General features: G+C 39.3%; 1 protein-coding gene across 4 annotated transcripts in view; it reads left to right on the top strand.

Annotated features, from left to right (window-relative positions):
• vps13a (vacuolar protein sorting 13 homolog A) overlaps window positions 1–21977 on the top strand; it is a 329586-nt gene that overhangs the window by 35891 nt on the left and 271718 nt on the right. For all 4 annotated transcript variants that reach the window (XM_055633035.1, XM_055633034.1, XM_055633037.1 and 1 more), the window contains exons 3-12: window positions 2274–2316; window positions 7230–7325; window positions 7525–7626; window positions 8627–8733; window positions 14385–14444; window positions 16286–16345; window positions 16428–16508; window positions 19667–19724; window positions 20845–20972; window positions 21838–21944. In XM_055633035.1, coding sequence (XP_055489010.1) covers window positions 2274–2316; window positions 7230–7325; window positions 7525–7626; window positions 8627–8733; window positions 14385–14444; window positions 16286–16345; window positions 16428–16508; window positions 19667–19724; window positions 20845–20972; window positions 21838–21944 — 842 coding nt within the window. The remainder of the gene's footprint in view (window positions 1–2273; window positions 2317–7229; window positions 7326–7524; window positions 7627–8626; window positions 8734–14384; window positions 14445–16285; window positions 16346–16427; window positions 16509–19666; window positions 19725–20844; window positions 20973–21837; window positions 21945–21977) is intronic.

Genomic DNA, 21977 nt, shown 5'->3' with positions numbered 1-21977 from the left:
CCGGTTGCTTGCCAAGCCGGACAAAATGTCATGGTTGACCGGCGGGACTGTAAGTTGCCATTGGCACCCGGGCAACCGCTAATTTCGAGCCCTGTCATGGGGAGTACATACAAACCCCTTATAGACAGCATCCAAAGTCGGAATTAACCGGGTCACCGGGTGCTGAAAGAGCTGTAAGGCAGCAACTCTACCGTTGCGCCACCTTGCCGACACTGACACCTTGCCCGTGTCTAATGAAGATTTGTATATCTCATCAAGGACTATTCTAACTTCCCTAGTCTTCATAAGTTCATAAATTATAGGAGCGAATTAGACAATTCGGACCATCGAGTCTGCTCCATCATTCAGTCATGACTGATCTATCTTTCCCTCTGAACCCCATTCTCCCCAAAACTCCCCAAAACTCCCTAGTCTGCATAAGTTCTTAAATTATAGGAGCGAATTAGACAATTCGGTCCATCGAGTCTACTCCACCATTCAATCATTGCTGGTTTATCTTTCCCTCTGAACCCCATTCTTCTGCCTTCTCCCCAAAACTCTCACCGTCAGAGCTAACTCGTGCCATTTTGCCCTCTTGATTTCCATAGGTCTGTTCTTTAGTCCCCAATACGCGTTCAATTCAGGAATGCACTTTATTCCACTGCCTAAACTTGACCCTTGACTCGGTTTTCCCCGATCAGAGCCTCGATTCTCTTGTTATCCAGGGTTCCTTAATTCTCTCTGATTTGTACTTTATACTAACAGGAACATGCATACTTCAAGCTCTCATTATCACATGGTTAAAAACATTACTCTATCAGCTGTCCCTTTGACCCCAAACGACCTACTCCAATCCACTTTTACAAATTCCTCTAATAGCATCAAAATTGGCCTTGCCCCAATGTAAGCATGAACTAGCCCTGTCCTCATCCATAGCTATTTTAAAGCTAGTGGAACTGTGATCATCGATACTCAAAAGGCTCCCTTGCAGACATTTAAGTCACATGTGTGCCCAATTCCCCTGAAAGTAGGTCAAGCCTTGCTTTCTCCCTGGTAAGATCCTATTATATAATGCATGAACAAATTTTCCTGCACACACTTGACAAAGTTCACCCATCTAAACCCTTGGCACTAAGGCAGTCCTAGTCTACGGATTTTTTGGCAACTGATGTTTCCCCCCCCCCCCCCACAACCGCTACCACAACCATCTGAAAGTTGCCTTCCAAGCCATGCACAATCCTGACTTGGAAATATATAGCTGTTCCTTCAACGTCACCATGCCATAATCCTGGATCTCTCTTCCCAACAGCATTGTGTGTATATATATAGCCACCCCACATCCTCCTCCACTTGAACTGCTATAAATCAAGGACAGCTGCTATTCAAGGACAAGTCATCAGCATCTTCTCACGATCAACTAGGAATAGGCAATTCAGTGCTGGCTCAGCCTGCGAAGCCCATATCCCTTCAATGAACATATCAATGCAGGGTCTCGGCCCGAAACATCACCCATTCCTTCTCTCCAGAGATGCTGCCTGTCCCGCCGAGTTACTCCAGCTTTTTGTGTCTATCTTTGGTTTAAACCAGCATCTGCAGTTCCTTCTTACACGTATCAACGCAAATGTTTCGCAAGAGACAGATTCAGATCATTTCATTCTTGTGCATTTTCATTCTCTACAAATGGTGACCCCTGAATGTTTGCATCATAATTTAATGCCTTTACTTGCAGGAATTGTACTCCTTGGTTCAACACAATAATCTCAATGGATCTCAATGGAAAAATTGCATGTGCAGAGTTTCAGTAAAATGTTGACTCTTTGTGTGATATTCATATTGACATACAGGATGTACTTAGAATTGATATTGAAGACTAAATGAATGATACTTTATTATAACATGTGACATGTCAGTGAAATTCTTTGATTTGCATACAACAAGCAAGGTTTGCAAAGAGTCGCCAAGTATAGGGCGCCAACAACATTAGAAAGTGTTGTTGGCGCCCTATATGTAGTCCCAATGGTCCCTCTTTGTTTTTGGAGCGCCTCACTCTACGACAGGTTACGTCAATTGCTATTGAAAATTGGCTGTTTGCTTCAATCTGTTCCTAGATTTGCTTCAACATCTTATAAGAATGTTCATTCATAAATGGAGAAAAACATTTTTTGGTTCATGTCACAATCATTAAAGTCTAATTTTATAAAGAAAAATAATAATAAGTTGGCCTCAATATGTTAATGATTAATTTGTTGCTGTTGAAATTATTTAACTTCACTTTATTTTTAACCTTTTCTCAGTGTGAGCTGGAAGTCCCGTTCCGAGTAAAAGCTGGGCATATTAGTAAGTAATTTTTGAAAACATAATTCATTCATATAATCAATTTATAATGCAAGTGGAGACTCAGCCTATTAAAATACGATATGATTGATAAGTGCATCATTTGTTAATTTTTTTTTTTTGCTTGCTTGTCATAGTTTGTCACCCCCAACTTCTGTCCCTCTTAAGTCTTCTCAGTTAAGATAGAACTTAAAATTTGTTTGACAACATTCAAAGCAGAGCTGGCAGGAGGAGTGAGGTGTAAGACAAAAAAATATTATGGAGATGGATTAAGACAGATCACCTTATAAGCATGACAACTGACCAGTAACAAGACATTTAAAGTGAGAAAAGGACATAAGAACAGTAATCGGAAGCAGTGAGATAGTAGTTCACCTGAAGATCTAAACCCACAACCACTACCAACTAGAAGGATAAGGGTAAGGATAAATTGCTCTCCATGCCATACACAATCTTGACTTGGAAATATACATCTTATATATAATTTTGGGCACCATATCTGAGGAAGGATGTGCTGGCCCTGGAAAGGATCCAGAGCAGGTTTACAAGAATGATCCCAGGAATGAGTGGGTTAACGTATGATGAGCATTTGACAGCACTGGACCTGTACTCACTGGAGTTTAGAAGAATGTGGTGGGACCTCATTGAAACGTGCTTAATAGTGAAAGGCTTGGATAGAGTGAATGTGGAGAGGATGTTTCCACTAGTAGGAGAGTCTAGGACCAGAGGTCAGCCTCAAAATTGAAGGGCATTCCTTTAGGAAGGAGAGGAGAGAATTTCTTTAGTCAGAAGGTTGTGAATCTGTGGAATTCTTTGCCACAGAAGGCTGTTGAGGCCAAGTCAATGGATATTTTTAAGGCAGAGATAGTACGGGTGTCAGAGGTTATGGAGAGAAGGTAGGAGAATAGGGTTAGGAGTGAAAGATAGATCAGCCATGATTGAATGGCGGAATAGACTTAATGGGCTGAATAGCCTAATTCTGCTCCTATCACTTATGACCTTATAAGTTGGAGAATTTAGTGTTGATTCCATAATGTGCAAGCTGCTAAGTTATAAGATGTTGTTCTCATTTATGATAACTTCATCGAGGCAGTGTGCATGGCCACAGACAGTCTTAAGGAAGTGAGCTTGAGAATTAATGTGGTATGCCACAGGGAGCTCAGGATCATCCCTGCAGACTGAACGCTGGGGTTTCATGAAATGATCTCTCGATCTACACTTGGTTTCTCCAATGCAGAGGAAACCAAATTGTAAACAGCTGACACATGAGATTGGAGGAAGTTGACCCAGTTTATTCATGCTGACCAGGATGTATTTCTGTGCTCGGCCCATGTCACTGGGCCTTTACTATCCATGTACCTGTCTAATGTTCTTTTAAACATTGCAATTGCATCCACTTCTGTAGCGTCCTCTTTGTAGCATCTCATTCAATATGCGTACCATCTACTGTGTGTAAAAAGTTGCTCCTTGGGTCCCTTCGAAATCTTCTATTCCTCTTAAATTTGTGCCTTCCTGTTCCAGGCAAAAAAACTGTGACCATCTACATGTATTTGCCATTTCTTGGGTTTTGGAATTTCTTGGGTTTTGCCATTTCTTGAGTTTTGAAACATCCTCTCTTCCACACTATCTTGGAGGTCTTTCATTATTTGGTCAGTTTCAATGAGATGTCCTCTCATCCTTCTAAACTCGCGAGTACAGGCCCAGAGCCATCACATGCTCCTCGTACAGCCAAATCATTCCAAGGATCATTCTTATAATCCTCCTCTGGACTCTCTCCAAAAGCTAGCACATCCTTGCACTGACAAGGGCCCAAAACAGCTCACAATATGCGGCCTCACCAGCGCATGATAAAGCCTCCATGCTTTTATTTTCTAGTCGCCTCGAAATGAATGTTAACATTTTTCTCAACCAAAACATGGTTTTGCAAATGGTGGGATATGGATTGCATGCAGTCAGAGCAGATTAGTTAAAGTTGGCACCATTTTTGGCATGGGCATTGTAGGCCAGAGGGTCTGTTTTAAACTGTTGTATGTATTATGATTTAAGGCCCCTGGTCCGAAACTTAAAGATGAGTGTTGTATCACCAGATGCTGTGTGATGGTTGATGGGGGTCAGAAAAGTGGGCCAAGAGCCACAAAGTGGGTGATTAATGTAAAATGCTGAAATGCAAAGAAAGAGGAGGATGTGACTGGTGGTGGGATCACATTAGAATTGGTAGAAATTGTGAAGGATAACGCATTTAATGCAAAAACTGATGGAGTGGAAGGTGAGTACTAACCTATACTCTGTCCCGCGGTAAAGGTAGTAAGAGCAGATACGCAGAAACCCTGATGATGTCTAAGAGATTTGTGTGGCTTTAACAAAATTTGTAAGATAATGTACACAATGTTGAAGACATTATGCTTAACTAACACAAACTTGCATCTTCTAGAATTTTAATTGATTAAATAATTATTGCTGTCAATTCTGTCTTCATTCCCTTTATGAAGCTCAAAATACTTCATATGTTCATGTATATGCAGGTTGTTTTAAGAAACTTAGTGTTATAAAAATGTTGTGATTATAAACTGTCATTGGGCCAAAGGGGATTAGTGCAAAGGCGTTTCAGACTCTCTTACAACATTATTTTATATACATGATTTTCTAAAATACAGATCTTTAGTAGCTTGGTTTATTTTTCCTGGTGCAAGCTAAAAAATATTAAACTCTGCATGTTGCATTGTTTAATATAGTATCATTGGGTAAATGTCAGTAGGGGATGTTCATAAAATCATAAGATCATAAGTGATAGGAGCAGAGTTAGGCCATTTGGCCCATCAAGTCTTCAAATGGTGCCGCAAGGCTCGGTGCTCGGGCCGCAATTGTGATTGAGACAGTACAGCGTAGGTTTAGGAGATTGATCCCTGGGATGGCGGGACTGTCATATGAGGAAAGATTGAAAAGACTAGGCTTGTATTCACTGGAGTTTAGAAGGATGAGGGGGATCTTATAGAAACATATAAAATTATAAAAGGACTGGACAAGCTAGATGCAGGAAAAATGTTCCCAACGTTGGGCCAGTCCAGAACCAGGGGCCACAGTCTTAGAATAAAGGGGAGGTCATTTAAGACTGAGGTGAGAAAAAACGTTTTCACCCAGAGAGTTGTGAATGTATGTAATTCCCTGCCACAGAGGGCAGTGGAGGCCAAATCACTGGATGGATTTAAGAGAGAGTTAGATAGAGGTCTAGGGGCTAGTGGAATCAAGGGATATGGGGAGAAGGCAGGCACGGGTTATTGATTGGGGACGATCAGCCATGATCACAATGAATGGCAGTGCTGGCTCGAAGGGCCGATTGGCCTCCTCCTGCACCTATTTTCTATGTTTCTATATCAGAACTATCTGTAAAATACAGTACATATTTAAATACTGAGGATGAGGGAGAAATGCATCCATGCGCTCATTGTTAGACTCATTGTCATACAGCATCCTTCAATTAAATCAATGCTGTCGAAGTAGCCATATATGTTAATCTCGTTTTGCAGCACTCCATCTGTAACCTTGTGCCCATTATTCTTTGGGGATAAGCCCATTTCTTGTTTTTTCACTGCAAACTGTATTGTGACATTCCACAGTAAATTGCATCTTTTGGTATTTTTTTCGCTTTTAACGTGAATTTGCCTGGGTATTTGCAATTTTCCAATCCTATGATTTGTATTGAAACTAAATATCAGAATTGTGGCACTATACAATTATCCAATTTTAGGTACTGAGTAAAATTGACATATGTGCATTAACAGGATATTCTACTTCTAATTCTTCAATCCACAAAGTTTTTACTTTAATTTTTATGTGACTGTTTTGTGTTTAATGTTCCCAATGCTCGATTACAGTGTATTTTGTTTTTAAGCTCGGCTAAGGCAGTGCCTACTTTTAACATGTGTGCAATACATCTACATCTATCTATCTATCTATCTATCTATCTATCTATCTATCTATCTATCTATCTATCTATCTATCTATCTATCTATCTATCTATCTATCTATCTATCTATCTATCTATCTATCTATCTATCTATCTATCTATCTATAAAACTCTGGGGCCATCCGACCGACTGCCGTCCGGCGCCCTTCCTACCTTTCGATTCGTGCCCGATACTCGCAGATGTCCAATCGGAATGGCCGATGCTCGCAGATGTCCAATCGGAATGGATTCATTTGCATGTACGGCTGCCGGCTGCATTTCTTCCTTTGATTCATTGCCACGCCCAATCCAGACGCTCAATCTCCGAGATATTTTCCATTTCGGTAGAGATTTCGCTTTTCTTTCTAAGTATCCGCTCCTCATTTCATTTCGTCGTGTTGAAGTACACGTTTTTAATCAAATCCTTCTCCCCCCCACCCCCAAGTATTTCAAAAAGAAACTGGCTTCTCCATTTACATGCCAGCTTCCAACACACTTCGAAACAAAGTTGCAAGACAGGAACATTCTGAACTTTTCACTGCTGCAGCAGGCAGGGGAGGTGCCATTGGATTTTTTTTTAATCCACTGCTGAGGGAGGCAGGGCAGTGCTGGAATCTTACTTTTGAGAATGGCTTCAGTTCCATTGGAGGAGACGGGTGCATGGTGGAATATTGGGTTGGGGGATCACACCATTGGGGGAGCAGACCCAACGGGTCTGCACTTGGTCTAGTTTTATCCTATAATTCCGGCGCTTAAAATGAAGAACAATAGTAAACATGCATTTTATCTCGGGTGCTTGGTCAGTGCTCAATAGCCATTGTCTTATATTATTTATTGGATTCTGTTCTTGGAAAATGTTTCTTTGTGCAGAACTGTTTCTTGGTGTAGCACGTCCAAAAATAAGTCAATATCACAATGCATTCTAAGTATCTCAAAACATTTGGCTGTTCATTTTGAATTCCTATTTTCTTAGGTAAACTTGAACTCAAGATACCATGGAAAAACCTGTACACCCAAGCAGTAGAAGCTATACTAGATGGAGTCCATTTGCTGGTTGTTCCATGTGCCAGTAAGCAAATATTATAATAGTTCGTGAAATATGTTGGCTATGGTAAACACAAGAAAAAATGAATGAAAGTTTTTTCATCAGAAGTGATATTAATAAATTTTGTGGTTTTATATTTATTGTATAATGTGAGCTTAGTGAAAGTTGGTCTGATGAATTGTTTCATGTATTTGTAAGTTACATTTTTTAATGTCTGTTATAGGTATGAAATATGATGCTGAAAAAGACAAATTGCAGATTGAGGAACTCAAACAGATGGAACTGCAAAGGATTGAAGAAGCTAAGCAAAAGGTTGCTGACAAAGGTAAAGCTAATTAAGGTCTATCATTCGTTTATTCATCGAATTAATCTTTACTTGTATACTACCTGTGTTCATTGTTTACCTGATAAAGAGAAAATAACTTAATGGATGAAGAGAGGAGAGAATTATTTCAGAACGGAGCTGTCTTGTTTCAAATCAATTCCCAATTGTTCAAAATTGCATCCACAATAATTAACCTGCTCTAACTTGTTTTGGATATTATTTAATTGTTTCAGAATTTACAATCTTGCCTATTATTCCTAGTTAAATTAGTTTTTTCATCAAGTGCTTCAACCAGTATTCCAAGGAATGCTAGTTTTTTTTAAATAGATAAAATGACACAAATTACTTGGAAAATATCTCTCTCATGACTTGATTATTTTCTTTTTACCACCTGACACAGTGAAGAAAGCAATTGTGGAAAACTCTTTGACCAGTTTATTTGTTGATGTCACCCAGTTGAGATCAATTCTTTAGTGATGTCAAAGTTGCACCTGTAGATTTTTTTGAGGTTCACAACTCTCCAATATCAGTTTTGGAAATCTGGTCTTAAAATTATATGCAGGGATTCTAATTATATGCAGGGATAATAGTTTGACAATTCATGAATTCAAACTGCAAAAATAACCTTTTTCTTTACCATGATATATCCCATGCCTAATATTGCAAAATAAACTGTCCTTAAGATACTGGGAAAGAAATGTGGTGGTTATGATGTATAGAACATATTAAGGCCTTGCAGTTTTGCAAACGTCTTTTGGCTTTTAAATTTTAATTGAACACTTAAAATAACTGATTTTCTGAATGTGCACTTATCATGAACAAAGCTCCTTGCTTTATATTTGAAACTTGACATTTCTTAGAATTTTCACACATGGTGACTGAGATTTCTTTCCATCAGCATTCCCATAAAACGGTAGAACTAGTTTTAATGTGCTCATGATGCAAAAATGAAATGCCTCTATCTACTGTCTGCTGTTATTAATGTAGAGCATTTTTACAGAAAATCCTAAAGAGAAGCAAGACACATTCATTGAAAAGTTAATTACTCAGGTTATTAAGAATTTGCAGGTGAAAATTACCAACATCCATATACGTTATGAAGATGATGTGAGTATTTAATTTTTGTTCAAGTTGAATTTTGCTATTCTAAGATTAGAATGTTACTTTTTAAATGATGATCTTAAAGGTCCATTTGGTTCCAAGATAATTGAAGGAACACATTTTATTTAAATGTTAAAACTGATGCATATTTGCTGTAGTTTTTGAGATAATGCAAAGTGTAATCTAACTTGGTGTTTCAGTGGCATTTCCTTTACTCCAGTTGCATGACATTTCAACGACCCCTTATAATTTTTTGGTCCACCTTTCCCATTCCCTTGCATCCCCCCCCCCCCCCCCCCCCCCCCCAAAAAAAAAGAGTCTGGTTCTATCATCATCTTCTCCACCCACCCACATGCAGTTCCACATATCATCCTCCTTTTTCTATATCCTGTCTACCTTCCCTCTGCACTCTTAAAGAATGATGCTGGGTCTAAATCCAAATCGACAACTGTTCATTTGCTTCCACAGAAGTTGTTTGACCTGCTGAGTTCCTCCAGCAGTTTATTTTTGTTTGCTTTATTATCTCTGTTCTCATGGAAAAATCTGTTATTTTACACTCTGCAGTATCCTATTTAATGGATGTTAAACAATGGATTCTGAGGGAAGACTGAAATCTGAATTTGTTGCCATGCCGCTGAATTTAGTTACCAAGCTCGCCCCTTCAGCTATCTCGGTACCTATTTTTGATTGTGAATGAAAGATTCAGTAACTGAATACACAGGTCTGATCTTAAGGTAGCATTTTTTAATGTTTTGGAAATAAAAGATTGAGCTTTTCTAGATTAATTTAAAAACTGCCAATTCAACATGACAAGACACAGTGTGATGGCAAGAGCGTGGTCAGTGTAATCTTGTAAAGTGCTGAACAGTCAAGCCTAGCTGTTATTAAAACAGAACATACAGGAAATACACTGCTGGTCAAGCCATATCTGTGGGAAGGGAAATGGTTAATATTTCAGTCAAAATTACGCTTCATTAGATTTGTTTCATTATTTTGAATTTTGAGAATCTGCAGTTGTATTATTTTCAAGCCCGTTTTTGAAACAGCTAGTTACATTGCTGCCACTGCTTGAACCAACTGAGCATTTTTAACACCTCCAATGACCCTGAAATTCAAAGACATTCAGATTCTTAATGGTAATGAAAAACAGGGCCTTTGTATTAATATTGTCATGTGTATATGATAGAATGAAAATCTTAGTTTCGGAGCTGTCTCGGTAAATCATGCCATGCATGACGACATCAGACAGTAAAAATAATTGGTGTGCAACATAGTGCAACAGCTACAAACAGATTTAAAAATATATATGAGCCACAATGAGGTACATTGGAAGATTCCTGACATGAAAAATTTGTTAAAACAATCTGGTTGCAGTAGAGCAGAAGCAGTTATTGAATCTCGTGGTATGTGCTTTCAACTTTTCGTATCTTCTACCAGAATGGAGAGGGGTGAAGAGAGGATGACAGGGGTGTGAGTGGTCCTTGATTACTTTAGCAACTTTGCAGAGGCAGCATAGTGAAGTTGGAATGAGGAGGGGGTGAGGATGAAGACAGATCTATGTGATAGACTGAGCACTCATAATTCTCTGCCATTTTTTGGTGTCTTGTGCATGCTAAGGTGGATGTGTCTGCCTAGGTCCATCTGCAGAAATTGATGAGTCATTGGAAACATATCGAATTGCCTTAGTCTTGTGAGAAGTAGAGTTTTTGGTGTGTTATCTTGGCTGTCAAGTCAATGTGCTTGGACCAGGACAAATTGCTGGCGATATTTATACCTAGATACTTTTTATACCTAGATACAAGCTTTTGACCATCTCCACATCAGCACCATTGATGAGGTGTGCACACCACCCCACTATCTCAAGTCGATGACTCCCTCCATTTTGCTAACATAGAGTGAGAGGTAGTCATCTTGACACAAGGCTACTAAGCGCTCTATTTCCATCCTGTACTCTTGCCGTGTTTGAGATCCAGCCACTGTGGTGGTAGCATCTGCAGAGATGTAAATAGTTAGATCAAAAATTGAGAGTCGACAGGAAGTATAGTAAGTGGTTCAGAATGCAGCCTGGAGGGGAACCAATGTTGAGAATTATTGTGGGATATATTTTGTCACCTATCATAATTGATTGCATAGAAACATGGAAATATAGAAATTAGGTGCAGGAGTAGGCCATTCGGCCCTTCGAGCCTGCACCGCCATTCAATATGATCATGGCTGATCATCCAACTCAGTATCCCGTACCTGCCTTCTCTCCATACCCCCTGATCCCCTTAGCCACAAGGGCCACATCTAACTCCCTCTTAAATATAGCCAATGAACTGGCCTCAACTACCCTCTGTGACAGAGAGTTCCAGAGATTCACCACTCGCTGTGTGAAAAAAGTTCTTCTCATCTCGGTTTTAAAGGATTTCCCCCTTATCCTTAAGCTGTGACCCCTTGTCCTGGACTTCCCTAACATCGGGAACAATCTTCCTGCATCTAGCCTGTCCAACCCCTTAAGAATTTTGTAAGTTTCTATAAGATCCCCTCTCAATCTCCTAAATTCTAGAGAGTATAAACCAAGTCTATCCAGTCTTTCTTCATAAGACAGTCCTGACATCTCAGGAATCAGTCTGGTGAACCGTCTCTGCACTCCCTCTATGGCAATAATGTCCTTCCTCAGATTTGGAGAGCAAAACTGTACGCAATACTCCAGGTGTGGTCTCACCAAGACCCTGTACAACTGCAGTAGAACCTCCTGCTCCTATACTCAAATCCTTTTGCAATGAAAGCTAGCATACCATTCGCTTTCTTTACTGCCTGCTGCACCTGCATGCCTACCTTTAATGACTGGTGTACCATGACACCCAGGTCTCGCTGCATCTCCCCCTTTCCCAATCGGCCACCATTTAGATTGCGGTCTAGGGGGTCAAGGATCCGGTGGGGTGTGCTAAGTCCATGGTCCAGACTTTGGAGATGGTTTTGGTTGGAATTATAGTCAATATATGGGAGGCTAACATGGGTGTCCTTGTTATCCAAATATTCTACTTATGAGTGTAGAGCCAGACAGAAGTGCAGTTGGTCAACGCTGTCCAGGCTGCTGGAGTTGATGTGCGCCGTGATCAGCCACTTAAAGCACTTCAGGGTGGTGGACATTACAACCATCGGACAGCAACCATTAAAGCACGCCATCTTACTTTTCTTTGGCACAGGTGTGATAGTCGTCATCACACCACCGACCAACATGTCCCATCAACACTAGTCCCACCTGCCTGTGTTTGGCGCAGATCCCTCTAAACCTGTCCTATCCATGTACCTAACATGCAAAGCTAGAAATAGAAAGTGTGCTATTTATAATGAAACCAAGTGTTTAGACAATAGACAATAGGTGCAGCAGTAGGCCATTCGGCCCTTTGCGCTAGCACCGCCATTCAATATGATCATGGCTGATCATCCACAATCAGTACCCCGTTCCTGCCTTCTCGCCATATACTCTGACTCAGCTATCTTTAAGAGCTCTATCTAACTCTTTCTTGAAAGCATCCAGAGAATTGGCCTCCACTGCCTTTTGAGGCAGAGAATTCCACAGATTCAGAACACTCTGTGTGAAAAAGTTTTACCTCAACGCCGTTCTAAATGGCTTACCCTTTATTCTTAAACTGTGGCCCCTGGTTCTGGATTCCTCCAACATCAGGAACATGTTTCCTGCCTCTAGCATGTCCAATCTCAATAATCTTATATGTTTCAATAAGATATCCTCTCATCCTTCTAAATTCCAGAGTATACAAGCCCAGCCGCTCCATTCTATCAACATATGACAGTCCTGTCATCCCAGGAATTCACCTCGTGAACCTGCGGTGTACTCCCTCAATAGCAAGAATGTCCTTCCTCAAAATTGGAGACCAAAACTGCACACAATACTCCAGGTGTGGTCTCACTAGGGCCCTGTACAACTGCAGTAGGACCTCTTTGCTCCTATACTCAACTTCCCTCGTTACGAAGGCCAACATGCCATTCGCTTTCTTCACTGGATGCTGTACCTGCATGCTTACTTTCAGTGACTGATGAACAAGGACCCCCAGATCTCGTTGTAGTTCCCCTTTTCCCAACTTGACACCATTCAGATAATAATCCGCCTTCCTGTTTTTGCCACCAAAGTGGATAGCCTCACGTTTATCCACATTAAACTGCATCTGCCATGCATCTGCCCACCCACCCAACCTGTCCAAGTCACCCTGCATCCTCATAGCATCCTCCTCACTGTGCACACTGACACCCAGCTTTGCGTCATCTGCAAATTATCTAATGTTACTTTTAATCTCATCATCTAAATCATTAATGTATATTGTAAATAGCAGCAGTCCCAGCACCTTGAGGTACCCCACTAGTCACTGCCTGCCATTCTGAAAAGGACCCGTTTATCCCCACTCTTTGTTTCCTGTTTGCCAAACAATTTTCTATCCATGTCAGCTCCCCAATACCATGCGCTCTAATTTTGCCCACTAATTTGACTTTATCAAATGCTTTCTGAAAGTCCAGGTACACTACATCCACTGGCTCTCGCATGTCCATTTTCCATGTTACATCCTCAAAAAATTCCAGAAGATTAGTTAAGCATGATTTCCCCTTTGTAAATACATGCTGACTCAGACTGATTCTGTTACTGCTATCCAAATGTGATGCTATTTCATCTTTTATAATTGACTCCGGCATCTTCCCCACCACCGATGTCAGGCTAACTATAATTCCCTGTTTTCTCTCTCCCGCTATTCTTAAAATGTAGGATAACATTAACTACCGTCCAATCCACAGGAACTGATCCTGAATCTATAGAACATTGGAAACTGCTCACCAATCCGTCCACGATTTCTGGAGCCACTTCCTTAAGCACCCTGGGATGCAGACCATCAGGCCCTGGGGATTTATCAGCCTTCAGTCCCATCAGTGAACTCAACACCATTTCCTGCCTAATGTGAATTTCCTTCAGTTCCTCCGTCACCTTAGATCCATCGGGGAGATTGTGTCTTCCTCAGTGACGACGGATCCAAAGTACCTGTTCAAATTATCTGCCATTTCCTTGTTCCCCAAAATAAATTCACCAGTTTCAGTCTTCAAGGGTGCAACTTTGGTCTTAACTAATTTTTTCCTCTTCACATGCCTAAAGAAGCTATTACTATCCTTCTTTGTATTCTTGGCTAGCTGACCTTCATACCTCATCTTTCCTCCCCGTATTGCCTTTTTAGTTATCTTCTGTTGCTCTTTAAAAGTTTCCCAATCCTCTAGCTCATGTTAAACTACAAGTATTTGAAGTATATTTTTAATCAAAGTTAATATATAAACTTATTTCGAAAAATCATATTCAGATACAGCCAGATGCATCTGAGAAGGCCAAAATATGTAGTACTAGCAAATTTAAGATTTCTGATTGAGCGTGGAAGCAGCATTCTGCCAACAATTCACCAAGTGAGCAAAGTTGATGGGAGTCTATCAGAAGACAGCAAAGGAGCGCAAATTTATATCAGGAAATAAAACAAAAAATTGCTGATGGGTCAAGTAAAATGAAAATAGAAAACATTGGAAATGTAAACCTTTGTTGTAACAGATCTTTGTTAATGGTCATTGAATGAAGTTTTGATCTGCTTTTTCCTACGGTTTACATAGAATATTCATATTTACAGATCACAAATCCGAATAATCCACTGTCATTCGGAATTTCACTTCAGAATTTAAGTCTTGAGGTACTGTTGATTTAAATGTTTTACTGGTTCTAAATTTGTTGCAGATTCTTGTGATATATTGACCGTATAAATGCTGAGATGTAATGATTGCCTCTTACCCATCTCCCTTTTCTCTCACTGTGCTTTTTCTCACTTCGCTCTGAGGACATGAATTTGCTGGTTGCTCCAGAAATGAGCTACCAATGCTATGCATTGGCGTGCTGTGAACATAAAACAAAGACCATCTATGTGCACCAGCCTCACCTGATCTTAACTATTGCCAAGCACACATATTTGCGAGAAATTGGTCTGTGTCAAATCAGACACTGACTTCCTTGGTCAATAAATCCTTATAATAATAATAATAATAATTTTATTTATAGAGCACTTTAAAAACAAACATAGCTGCAACGTTGACCTGCGTGATCATTGCTGATTAGGTCAAAAGAAATAGTATTCTAAAGAAACTTAGGAATTAATTTACAATGTTTTAACATTTTTAGATGTATGATGTATGAGGGTGTGTGGTTATTATCTTAGCCTAGGTCATTTATCTTTACCTCCAGGAGCATTTGATCAGGATTGTATGGGTTGGAGCATGAAAGGCTGACTGATTTAAAAACTAACAAACTTAAAATGAACCCGAAAGTGGAGCCATAGAATGGCGATATTAAGTTTGAGCAATCATAAGCAGTTTTAAAAATACACTGCTCAGCAAGAATTTGCATATCTGATAAAATATCCATTCCACAGTTGAATTTGTAATATTTGAGCATAAAAATGTTCATTCGATATCTCCGTGGAGACCTATGGACATGATTACATGCAGCTGTCTGAATTACCTTTTCATTATTGCGATGTTCTTAAATTCGAATTAATAATGAATAAATAATTGATTAAATCCTTTGATAGTGATATGTAATTATTTTAGAAATGAATTGAATAAAGATCTAAAAATTTATTTAGGTTTGTTCCCATTTCAATTTTCTTAATTTCCAAAATATTGTACCAAGCTATTCAAAATATTCTACGGTAATTTAAAATGTGTAAAATAAAGGCTTCCAGTAATGATGAGTTGTGATCTAAAAATAAAGCTGCCATGGATTTTATTGGAGTTGGTAAAGGTCACCTTGCAGTGAGCAGAAAATCAATTTCTCAAAGCTTTCCTTTTCAACATTTCTTATGGTTTATTTATCTAAAATAAAGATGTGACTAAAAATAATCTATTGTTAAACGTAAAATGGAACTTAATCACTTCAATTTTTTAAACAAGTTTGGTTATTTATTTTTAGCATGACTTGTGGTAATAAGGAAAAGAAGAAGGATATATGTTGATTTAATTTAAATTCCTCCTTTCTTTTAATTAGCCTTCATGATTTTTTTTTCTTTGTGCCAGGCACAGTTTTCAACATTAAAATTGAACTAATTACAGCATCCCTTCAATAATGGCTACAGTGGTATCAAAATAAAGAATATTTATTACTTGTTTTCCTTCTGATTTCCTGCAGTTATTGTTTTAAAGATCACCTGAAGGAGTCTGCAAAAGGAAAATTATAAAATGTTAGCAGCTCAGCTGAGCTTTCACATTACCAAAAAATACCGTTCTCAGACACGCACTATTGAATTTCTGTCTATTTGTAAGATAACTTCTTTAGTTGCTTCCAGAGCTAGTTTAATTTAGTTTAATGCATCTTGTCCCAAATCTTGAAAGTATGATAATTGCTTTGATAAGTTAGTCTCTTTGAATTAACAAGTAGACTTTGTTGCTGAATAACTATGAAGTAGCTGTTTGAACATATATTAATATAGCCCTTTAATGATATACACTGTTCTAAATGTATTGATTTAATGTCACATAACAGACAACAGATGAAAAATGGAATCCATGTTTACATGACCAATGTGAGCACGTCTTCAATAAGGTAAAAGTAGTTGATTTGTCACTAAGTAGTTGGTTTTTCCTGCGCATTTTAAAATAACTGCATTTTCTTTTTAAATTTTCAGCTTGTCCGATTAGACTACCTCTGTGCATATTGGAATGTCAACACCAAAATGTATTCACATAGCAGTCAAACTGAGGCCTTGGTAAGCTGATTTAATATAACTGGTCTTACAAATATTGCACTTCCTTGTTCTTGAGGCTTCTGTTCTCCTTTACCTTCCCAATTTCTCATCTGCTCTGCTCCATGCCTTTGCATCAATTAATATTCATGGTGGAGAGAACCAATTTCTGACAATATAGCATTATATCGAAATGAAGGAGGCTATTTGGGCTCATGGTCATGAAAGACCTGATTCAATTACTTTTCCTTTAAAGATTTATTTAACTCCTTTCAGAAAAACTGTTTATAAATCTCTCTGCCACATTTTAAGAACTCTATATCAGATTCTTAACTTGTTACTCTACTTTGTTTTTTTTTTTTTAACTTAGTTTGTTCCTGGTTTGCTAGTACTTAGCCTTATGCCTATTCAGTTCCCTTCCCTTAATTGGCTGTCACATCGCTGAGTTTTAGATCACGTCTACCCCGCATGCAACCTCCTACTCTTAGCAGCAGTGGTTTGCAGAAATGAATTCACTACCTCTGTCCTGAGCAAAGCAGTGTTTTATTGAATTTTCAATAGTTCTGAATCTTCTGCATACTTTTTCTCTATTTATGAAGCCCAGGACATTGCATACTTTACCAACTGATTGCTCAACAAGTCATTCCACCTTAAAAGATGGACCATTACCCCTTCACACTCGCTCACCCTCTAAGAATTGCAATCTAGCCTCTCTCTGTTCATTCGAGAACATTGCAAGCCCAATATGGATTTCTTATAAAACAAATTGCATTCAGCTAATCATGCTTTTGTTTTAATGAAGTTAGTGATGATGAGGGAAGTGGGGCTAATGTGATATGAATGGATGGATAGGTTTATGTTGTTGCTCAAAGGGACTTGGGTGTGCTTGCACTCTTGTCACTCAAGGCAAATGGCACATTAGACTTTATTTAGAAAGAGAATTTGATTACCGGAGAGGAGTGACTCAGTCGTCTTACAAATGGATAGGGTTTTGATGAGACTACCTGGAGTATTACTAAGTTTGGTCTCCTTATTTAAGAAAATATTTATTTGCCTTGGAGAGCATGTAGCAATATTTACTTGTCTAATTTCATGGATTATGGGTTTGCTGCTTGAATAGAGATGGAGTTGACAAGGCCTATGTACCTTGGAGTTCAGTATACCACCAGGGGGCACCGACAATGGCAACCTCGCCAACAGTCAGTCCTTTCGTCTTTTTTTTGTTATTTTTAGTGTGTTTTAAAAGTTTGTGTTAAAATTCTCTGGTTTGTTTTATGTGGGGGGTGGGGTAGAGGGTCGGGGAATCTTCTTATTTCAATCTCTTACCTTGCCGGAAATGCGATTGTTTTCCGGATCGTGTCTCCGGTCGCTCTGCGGCCTACCATCATGAAGCTGGCGGCCTTGCTCGGGACTGACTTTGAGCCCAACCACGGGGACGTGGACTTACCATCAGAGCCTGCGATCCCTTGCCTGGAATCGATGTTCCAACCCGCGGCCTGCGGATTTCACCATCGAGGAGCTCACAGTCTCGGGTAGAGATCGACGCAGAAGGTTTCGACCAGCCCTGACCCGGGGTCAGATCGCCCAGCTTGGGGAGCTAAGATTCCCCCCGATGCAGGAGCTTGATCGCCCCGACGAGGAGAGCTCGAACGCCGACTACGGGAGCCAAGATCGTCCCGTCAATGGAAGGCTCAAGGCCCCCGACCGTGGGAGAACAAAGAAAGGAAGAGATTGAACTTATTTTCGCCTTCCATCACAGTGAGGAATGTGGAGGAGTCACTGTGGTGAATGTTTATGTTAAAATGTACTTTGTGTGTCCTGTTGCTTTTTATTGGTATGATGACTGTATGGCAAATGAAATTCCTCGTATGTTGCAAAACATACTTGGCTAATAAAGTATTATTATGATTAGGATGAGAAGCATGGAAATTATGAAACTCGTGGACATTTAAAAAAAAAATCTTAAAAGGGGTTGGCAGGCTTGATGCAGGGATGATCCAACTGAGGTGTTTACGACGTGGGGCACAACATGAGAATAAGGAGTAGGCAGAGTGAAAAAATATTTTTCCGGGCATCAGTCCTGAACATAGACTTTGTTTAATGAAGGGAGTGAACCTTCGTGACCCTCCACTCTGGAGAGCTCCAGAGACACTACATGATGACGTGTGGATCAATAACATTGTTAGATTTCTGGATGTTACGGGAATTGAGGGACTGTGCTGTTGAATGGCATTATGGAAGATAATCATCCATTATCTTGGTGCAGAGTGGAACTGGATCAAAAGGCCATGTGGCCTATGCCTCCTATTTACTCAACTCTAAAATTTATCATTATGATGAAACTCATAGAATGAAAGCTGTTGTACTGGAATGGATGGAAAAATAGCTGAATAACAGGAAACAATAATAGTGGACGAAATGTTTAAGAAGGAACTACAGATGCTGGAAAATCTGTCAGAAGAAGGCTTTCGACTCGAAACGTTGCCAATTTCCTTCGCTCCATAGATGCTGCCTCACCCACTGAGTTTCTCCAGCATTTTTGTCTACCTACAATAATAGGTAGACAAAATAATAGGTGTGGATGTCCGTTTCACAAATTGGAGGAAAGCATGCAGTGCTTCCCTGGGGTCACTATGAGACCCATTGCTTTTCTTGATTTGTATTCATGACTCCAGTTTTGTTTTATAGGACACCATTTCCAAATTTATAGATTACTGAAAACCTGTCGGTGAACTATGCAAAATATAATTAATGTTGCCCACAAAACGAAACTGAAATCCTGTCAAGAGAATTAAGGCAGGCAAGTGGAATGGGTAGATAGGTGATGGATGAAATGGAGTACTGAGAGATAGGAATGGTAACATTTTGGCAGATAGAATATATAATTTTAAATTAGCTATCAACTTATTTTGGTAAGTTATAGGGACTGGAGTAAAATCAAACTAGATGTGTCGGAAGGAACTGCAGATTTTTACAGTTTCCTCCAGTTTTTTGTGTCTAAAATCAAACTGGAGTTGGTCCATATTGCTTTTTTTTATCTAGTTCAGATTAATCAAACACACTTAAGTGATAATATTATTTGGCAATTGTCCTGTATTTTGCTTTGTCTCAAGCTTATGGTTTTATTTTGATGACAACAACTAATTTGTGTTCAACAAATGAATTTTCATATTGCTTTACAGGAACTCTTGAAAGATGGAGTCTCAACAAGTAACTTCAAACCAACAGAATATCAGTTCAGTAGGTTGCACACATTTGAAATTATGTTGTGTGTTTGACATAGCACTTGCATGCAATTTATATACAGGTTGCAGAGATCCTGTTATACCATTAATTACCTGTGGCCATTATCAGAACCATGTATCTGTCTCGTTAAAGGCAGCCTAGGGGACTGAATGGTGAGAAGAGAAAAGATCAGGTGGTTAAATGCTGGAATATGAAAGGCCTGTAATTGGGAAATGCATGTTGGGAGAGGTGAAGGGAGGAACAGCATAATGTGGACATTCACCATACTAAATACTCAGTTGGGTTCGGAGAATTTGTAAGAATGTCCAATCTGATTTTTTTGTTTTGTTTTTTAGGATCGTTTTTTAATTCGGAATACTGAACATTAAACCATCGCGTTACTTTATAATGTGATTTTTTTAAAGAAAGTATTTTGATGCTTTTCGGAAAATAACTTGTAATGTGTCCAAAATGGCCTCCTCCACCAAAATGTCCAAGTTGTTACCATTTCACTAGTAGTTTTTTGTATTTAATAGCTACTGCTTCTGGTGGTTAACTGCATCAGGAGAAATTTCCCATTACTGATTTTGCATGAATTTCTTGAATCTTTGAGTTACATGTAGCTTTTCATAGGCAGATTTTATTTATTTTGGATATTAAATTTGTTGCCACTTTGTGCTCCATTTGTCTCTGTTTGCATGTTTGGTGTTCTGTTTGTCTATGTTTGCGTGTTCTGTTTGTCTCTGTTTGCATGTTCAAAGACGAGACTGAGGCAGAAGAGTTGGAGAGGAGCACCTCCCAAGACTGTAGAAGAGGGATGGGAGGGGTGGTATGATTGAATTTCTTTCAGAGAAAATGAGTGACTTCTTTACGTAAGCAAACTGACATGAAATTATTGGGTCAGGAAGAAACTGTAGAAATAACGGTTTGGCCAAAATTTCAAGTCCACCATCATTCCTCTGCTCCGCAGATGCTGCCTGACCTGTTAAGTTCCCTTATGTGATTAATTTTCTCTCGATTATAGCATCTGCAGTGTTTGTTTCCAGTTGACATCAATTTACCTTTAGGAGATATTAGTTTGTGAGACAAATTTTATGTGACGGATTTAACATCTCTTACCTTATTAATATTTTAGTTTTTCAGCCAATATCTGCAAAAGCCAAACTTGAAATGAATCCCCGCGCAGAAGTTGATTTTGCATCACCAAAAATAAACATGGAAGTTAACCTTCATGATATAAGCATTGAACTCAATAGACCTCAGGTATGAGATGCTTGTAACAACTGCAGAATTTGTATTTGTATTATGTTGCAAATTGATTTCTGTATAAATTTTTGACTTGCATGGCCAAATGTATTCGTAAAACCAATGAAACAGTTTCACCGAAGTTCTCCTCCTCCCTCCGGAGACAGTTTCACCCTCCTCCCCGCCTCCCCCCACCCCCCATCCGTCTGAAGAAGGGTTTTGGCCCGAAACATTGCCCATTTCCTTCGCTCCATAGATGCTGCTGCACCCGCTGAGTTTCTCCAGCATTTTTGTCTACCTTCAATTTTCCAGCATCTGCAGTTCCTTCTTAAATACAGACTTCATGTTACCTGCCCAACCAGAGGGAAGAGAACACTCGTTCTCCAGATGTATTTTCCATTCCATCTCTGGGTAGGAGGAAAGGTGGCTTCAGCTAGGTTCGTTTTGTTTGGAGCAGTGAATTGAGTTGCATGAAACATAACATAAAAAACCATAAACAGGAATAGCCTATTTCTCATTACAACAGATTTGCCATCCCATGAAACAACATGGTAAAACTTCATTGCATTCTCCCTAATACAATTGTAACTTTTCACAATGAGACAAGACCAGTGTGCAATATTGTCAGTGCGCCCAACTGGGGGACAACTAGGAATCTTGAAAAAAAGCAGATCTGATATTTTAACCCAGGTATAACATCTGTGATATCCATGCATTAAAAATGTGTCTTCATTTTTCCTTTCTGTAGTTCGCTTGTTTAAATGATTTCTAATGGATTGCCACCATTATTGGAATATAACTTGGATAGAGTACAATTGTATGCCAATTACTTAGGCTATTTATAGTATTTTCACAGAAAACTTTACTTTTATTTTTCAATCAGTATCTTAGCATCATGGAGCTGCTTGGATCAATTGATATGATGACACGAAACCTACCATACAGAAAATATAAACCAGATGTTCCTTGTCTCAAACATCCCAGGGAATGGTAAATATTTTCATTCTTTTTTTGGGATCTAGA

Source organism: Leucoraja erinacea, chromosome 3, assembly GCF_028641065.1.
Source record: "Leucoraja erinacea ecotype New England chromosome 3, Leri_hhj_1, whole genome shotgun sequence".
Taxonomy (NCBI): Eukaryota; Metazoa; Chordata; class Chondrichthyes; order Rajiformes; family Rajidae; genus Leucoraja; species Leucoraja erinaceus.
Note: the sequence above shows the minus strand (reverse complement) of the source record. Positions and strands in the feature narration are given on the sequence as shown.